Source organism: Carassius carassius, chromosome 40 (assembly GCF_963082965.1).
Source record: "Carassius carassius chromosome 40, fCarCar2.1, whole genome shotgun sequence".
Lineage (NCBI taxonomy): Eukaryota > Metazoa > Chordata > Actinopteri > Cypriniformes > Cyprinidae > Carassius > Carassius carassius.
In genome coordinates, this window is record NC_081794.1 from 6974990 (window position 1) to 6981896 (window position 6907).

The window sequence follows — 6907 nt, forward strand, 5'->3', positions numbered from 1 at the left end:
GGAAGCTCAACTGAGTAGGCTACTCGCACGCTGTGCAAAAATTATTCAGACACCAGATATAATTGTTTCTATTGTTTTACTAGTGGGTGCAGGACACTATAGGCTAGATCATTTATGTAAGTGAGTATATCAAAATAAAGCTAACTGTGACATAATATACACAAAAATTCTTCATACTGGTTAATGCAACATTTGGATGGTTATTTGTTATTTATCTAAAAATATATAATATAATATATATAATATATATATAAAATATACATATATAAACAAAAAATGAATTTTAAGCTAAAATTCAAGTTGTACAGTAAATTTGAGTTTAAACCTATTAGGCTGCACATTCTAAAGTTTCATAACAGAAGTTTATATATTTATTTAGCAAGGGGCCCCCAGGCCTCCGAAGCTCCTTGCATTTGTGTGGTTATGTCTCCATAATTCTTACCATTATGTCACTACTACCACTACTATAAACAAACAGGGTATGGGTATAAATATGGTTTAGGACATTTTGTAGTCTTACTTAAGATATATTAATCCAAATGGCTAAATGTAGTCTTTTTGTTTTAGTGGTCAAGATAGATGGAGGTTCGGCACTGTCCTTGCCATTACACACAAGGGAGGAGGTTGAGAAACTGCTAAATCGTACCTGTGAAGGGGAGGAGTCAGAAGCCAATGAGGAAACCGACTGGTGCAGCCTGGCAGGTCTACTTGGATACAAAGAAGAACACATTGCTAATTTCAAGCAGGAAGAAAGGCCCATCCAAGCCCTTCTGTCTCATTGGGCAAACCAGGAGTCGGCTAATATTGATACGCTTTGCACAGCACTGAAGAAGATCAATAGGGAGGATATTGCGCAAAGCATCACAGTAAAACCAACTGCTACATCCACCGTATGAGAAAACATGTGCTTGTAAACACACACATTCTCCCAAGCGCTCAAATACACACCTTACATTGCCTTCAGCATACTTCGATGTTGATGTATCACATGTGAAGTTGATGTATCACTATATCCTTAACTTTAGGCAGTAAACTCAAGTTTCATTTCCCTTTACCCTTGAAAATGGCCAAACTGTGTGCAAAGAATGCACAATTTAGTAAATATTGTTTGCATGTTCCTTTAATTTGAGGAAAGCCATACGGACTCATGTCGGATATTTGTGTCTTTCCTGAAGAAATTCACCATAAATGACTCATCAAATCAAAATCGTACATTTTATGTTTAATATATTTCAGCATCACAACTAAACAAACTACACACCACATCCATCTTTAGCACACCGATTATTACGCTTAAGTATAAGTAAACAAAAAAGTTTTTAGCATTCTTTAATCCATTTGACTGTCTCTGTACCGAGCCCTCTATGTTACATCCATAATGCATACCCCAATGCATATGCTAATTATATGTCAAATGTGGCCAGTTGATTGTCTGTACATTGAGTGTACCATAACCACCAACCATATCCACTGATTATATCCTGTAAGAGTATGACCCCTGACCTCTCATGTACACAGTCGATTTTGTGATCCTGTGCTTTAAATACAATCAGATACAGTATGAGAAGAGTCAGTCATAGACAAATGAATAAGAGAAGTCATAACACTCTATATGAAGACTGTAAAAATTGTGGAAATTGACATTTTTTATTTTTGTCGCTAACTAAAGAACCTAGATTTACGATGCCATTATTGTCAGATTTTTGCTTATTTGATTTTAAACTAAACTGGTATTAAGGAGAGGGACTTTTTCATCAAAGAGAGCATTGGATTGGACCAAAAATTGTGTATACTTAGAAGTATAATGGCATATAGATGAACTAAAAGTATTCATGGGTCTTTAAAGCTATTCTGATATGAGTAATCAACTGCATTTCTTGGTTTCAGGTCTAGCATCTCCATATCTCATCTTTTGCTGTGTCAGTAACAAGAGGGGAATGTTTCAGTAAGAGTTGTCATGTAGACATTGTCAATTAATTATATTTATTTTTATTTTTTGCAGAGAGATGCAATGGTGAAAAAAAAAACACACATTAGAAATTGTTACAGCCAGTTTGTTACAGCCAAAATGATTTATGGTTTGGTTCAAACTTAATTAAAATGATTTTTTCCCCAAATACAAAAAGATTCTAGCTATTATTTATATCATACCATCCTCAATCAATTAATTCAATTAAAGACGGTTCAAGCCAAAATGTTACTTAATGAGTGTCAAAATAGTCTTTTTACAACGTATCTACTTCTGTAATTAGAATCTAGTTTTGCAGTTAATTTGCCAATGGGTGGTGGTTTATTGGTTTATTTACAAGTTAAAAGAGCCAAAATCAAAACCTCTTTGACATTGTAGTCTTGTGGCTTGTCCAAATTTTGAGAAAAATTCAAGCAAAAATTGTAATTGATGTATAATATTCAACCAAGTTTGTTCAGACCCCTAAACCTAGAGTAATACTATTAGAAATGGCAGAGACTTAATGTTGTTTTTATCAGTGTTCATTCTGTCTGCATCTGGGCAGGTGACTCTGAAAACATTCTAGATCGAATTAATAAACAGGAGGTTTTGTTATCCTGGTGGTCCGGCTGAAAGATGATAGCAGTTTCCTTTTTTGCCTTTTTACTTTTTTCTTTATTACAGCGGTAATGTGACACTGGTCACTACCTGGCTCAGGTCATCACCATGACAAAATCGCTTGGCCATGCAGTCTGTGACCCACATAGACAAATGTTAAAGACACAAGACCAAAGAAACAAGCTTCCCCATAAAATTAACTGGTGACTGATACGAGCGTTTAGGGTGATTAAAAGCGATTCTTTTGAAGGCACAATACAGGGTTCCCACAGTCATGGAAAACCTGGATATTTCAGTGAATTTTAGGATTGATTGGACGTTCACTGGTCAAAACGTGTGGGAACACTAAAGGACTAAGAAACTAGAAGAGAATCTCAAACAATTAAAATCTTTTGTGGCTATCGTAATGTTAAACTCTAAGATTCAGCAGTATATTAATGGATATAGTATCAAAAACTCAAATGATCCGATGTAACAATTTGTGCAACTGATATATTTGGTTCAAATACTGACATTGGTGTAGGATACAGTTGTCTTTAGAAATTAATTCAAAAGACATCTCCAGGGCTTTATAATGTCTCAGGGTTTGTGTGGAGATATGCCCATCTATCACTATTCCCTATTATTTCTAAGTTGTCAGTATATCAGTGGCCTTATAATGAAGTGTTATAATGGAGGTTGCAGGAAGCACTAGCTGATTTTCTGAACTTCAGCACAGACTTTTGGGCCCAACAAGTTTTTTTTTGTTTTTTTTTACTATGATGGAACACGGCAAGAAAAGGGAGACATGTTTAATGTGCTTATGCATAAGATATAAAACAACATAAAAATTCTCAAGCTGCATTATTGTCAGTATTCATAAATTCTTGTGACGTTCATGCAGTTCGAAAAGTGAAGCAGCAGCGTACATTATTAATATATTTGAATATTACAGTCATCCTAAATACTGAGAAAGACACTTTTAACCTTTATGGCCATACATTTTTTGGAACAATGCAAACACACTGTAATTTGTATCTTTAAATGAAGGCATTCTCCATTTCTGGATGGGTTTTTTAAAGATTAGAGTGTAGCACTTACAAACCATGATATACATTTTGAAAAACCAATACCTTAGATTAATATCAGGTATGTGTTGTTGTTGTTTTTTAACTTCTGTTCAGTATGTACATAATTTTCCTGTGTTTGTGATAACTGATCTGGAGGTCAATATCAAACAATCCTGAAACTATAAACCCAACAAACTAAAAGAAAGTCACGTGATTTGCCACTGTTCTTCAACCGTTATACTATTTTGCTGTTTTTTCATATATGTAATCCTTTTGATTTTTTGACAAATTTGCCATTTCGGTTTGAATTTATTTGTAGACTATTTTTCTACTGTTACACATAATATCAGAGCACGTATCGCATGTACTAACATGGCACATTACTCTCTGACAATCACACTTGTGCAGTTATCAGACATGGAGTTGCTCAGAAAACATTAATACCCAGAGACTGAATCTTGCTCTTTGGTAGATGAGCTTTGTGAGATGAGTATGAGGAGCATGAGTTGGTGAGCTGATGTTTTGTTGGGTTTATTTGGACACAGGTTCTGTAGGAAGAAACAATACTGAATGTTACATGTATTTACTGTTATGTACACTGTATCATATAAATGCGAATTTACTAGAATTCATAAAGTAGGTTTAATGCAGTTACTATTACAAATAAGAAATAAACTTAATAAGATTGCAAATGGACATTTGTATGGTGTTTTTTTAACACACACACACACACACACACACACACACACACACACACACACACACACACACACACACACACATGTTTTATGGGGACATTCCATAGACACAATGGTTTTTGTACTTTACAAATTGTATTTTCTTTCCCTAATCCTACCGCTCACCCAAAACGTTCTGCATTTTTAGACTTTCAGAAACTTAATTCTGTATATTCTGTTTTCCTCATGGGGACCAAAAAATGTCCTGATGAGGAATTTGAATATTGCCATATTTGCGAGGACATTTTGTCACCATAACATGGGGTATACCTGAAAAATGCTAAAAATGTTTCACTTCATCTGTATGACATATATCAATCTTAAAGGTATAAATTTGCACATTATTGTGTATGGGATATTAGAAAGAAGAAGAAAAAGAAGTTAAAGGACAAAATTAGTTTTATGAACTGCATGCATTTTCATTTTGGACAAAGGTACAGTAACTTCAGATTTATAAATATTGCATATTAGTTTCTACAGATATAGTAAATGTATACAGGTCACACTTACTGTACTGCATATTAATATATAATGTTGCCAATAAAGTAGTTACTGTCACATAAACTTTTGACACAAAAATTTTATTTACAGGTGCTAAAGTCCTGCTGCAAAATGAAATCAGCATTTCCATAAAGCTTGTCAGCAGATGGAAGCATACCATTCTCCAAAATTTCCTGGTAGATGGCTGCATTGACTTTGGACTTGATAAAACACAATGCAGCAACACCAGCAGACGTCACGGCTCCTCAAATCATCTCTGACTTCGGAAACTTCAAACTGGACTTTGGATTCTGTACCTCTCCAGTCTTCCTCCAGACTACAGACCTTGATTTCCATATGAAATGCTGAATTTACTTTCATCTGAAAAGAGGACTGTGGACCACTGAGCAACAGTCCAGTTCTTTTTCTCCTTACCCCATGCTTCTGACGTTTTTTCTAGTTCAGGAGTGGCTTGGTTCTAGGAATGTGACAGCTGTAGCCCTTTTCCTGAAGATGTCTGAGTGTGGTGACTCTTGATGCACTGACTCCAGCTTCAATCCACTCCTTGTGAAGCTCTCCCAAGTTCTTGAGTCGGCTTTTCCTGACAATCTTCCCAAGGCTGTGGTTATCCCTGTTGCTTGTACACCTTTTCCTACCACACTTTTTCCTTCCAGTCAACTTTCTATGAATATATTTTGATACAGCACTCTGCGAACAGCCAGCTCTTACAGCAATGACCTTCTGTGGCTTACTCTTCTTGTGGAGGGTGTTGATGATTGTCTTCTGGGAAACTGTCAAGTCACTAGTCTTTCCCATAATTGTGGTTGCATGTTCTAAACTAGCCCAAGAGGTATCCCAAATTTATACTCAAAATTAATCAAACTAATCAGGCTCAAAATTGGATATTCAATTTTTTTTTTAGATATTTTCATAAGCATGTTAGTCGTAACCATCAGAATTAAAACAAAACAAAAGACTCAGTTTAGGTATAATGAATCTAGAATATAAGATAGTTTGCTTTTTTATTAAATTACAAAAAATAAAGACCTTTTCCATGATATGAAATTTTTTTAAAATGCAAAATTGCAAATTTATATAAACATTTGCTTAAAATGTATTGTCAAAAATATATATGAATCTCACTGCAGTGGCTTGATCGTGCTGTAAGTTTATATATCAGATCACCGTGGGCTCATAGGGATTTATTTAGGAAATATATCAATCAATTTAAGATTAAATCTGATGATATGTTTCAGGTCTCCTAACACTGTTTGACCTATAGTTCTTACATCTGCACAAATGTCTCTGAGGATTTTTGGGTATTAGTAAAAGTATAGACACAACTGATGACTTTTTAAAGCAAATGCTCATTGAAGCCAGCATTATTCTGTGTGCGTATGTGTGTACCTATAAAAAATTTAAAAAAATATATATATATTATGGAAAAAATATACTTTAAAAGAATATGCTTAAGTGTGAACTGAATGTAGACACTTAATTGTATGTTATTTTCAATAGAATGCAAATGTACACAGTATATAGTTTAAATTTAAACTAAATCTGATTAAATTTAAGAATCTTCTGTGACCCACATTAGTACAAACTAAGTACATCTTAATCTTAATAGGTATGTATTTTTATTAGAGCTGGGCAATGATTAATTGTGATTAATCACATCCAAAATAAGAAAAAAAAATGTGTGTACTTAATATATGTACTGTATGTGTACTGTGTGTATTTATTATGTATATATAAATACACACACATGCATGTATATATGTAAGATAATATTGTTTATATATTAAATATATTTCTGTATAATATAAATTATATAAATATAATTATATACATGTTGATTATTTTCTAAATATATACTGTATGTGTGTGTCTTAATATATACATATACATATACACATACATACATACAATATATGTGTGTGTATAGACAGTACACACACATATATTATGTACACAAAACGTTTAATTTGGATGTGATTAATCTTTGCCAAGCACTAATTTGTATAATTACTTATACTGTATATGAAATATGTTTAAACTGCCAATACTGTCAAGTA

General features: G+C 33.6%; 1 protein-coding gene across 2 annotated transcripts in view; it reads left to right on the forward strand.

Annotated features, from left to right (window-relative positions):
* ngfrb (nerve growth factor receptor b) overlaps positions 1-4289 on the forward strand; it is a 57553-nt gene extending 53264 nt beyond the window's left edge. For both annotated transcript variants that reach the window (XM_059531904.1, XM_059531905.1), the window contains exon 6: positions 568-4289. In XM_059531904.1, coding sequence (XP_059387887.1) covers positions 568-896 — 329 coding nt within the window. In that variant the 3' untranslated portion in view covers positions 897-4289. The remainder of the gene's footprint in view (positions 1-567) is intronic.
* The last annotated feature ends 2618 nt before the right edge of the window (positions 4290-6907 follow it).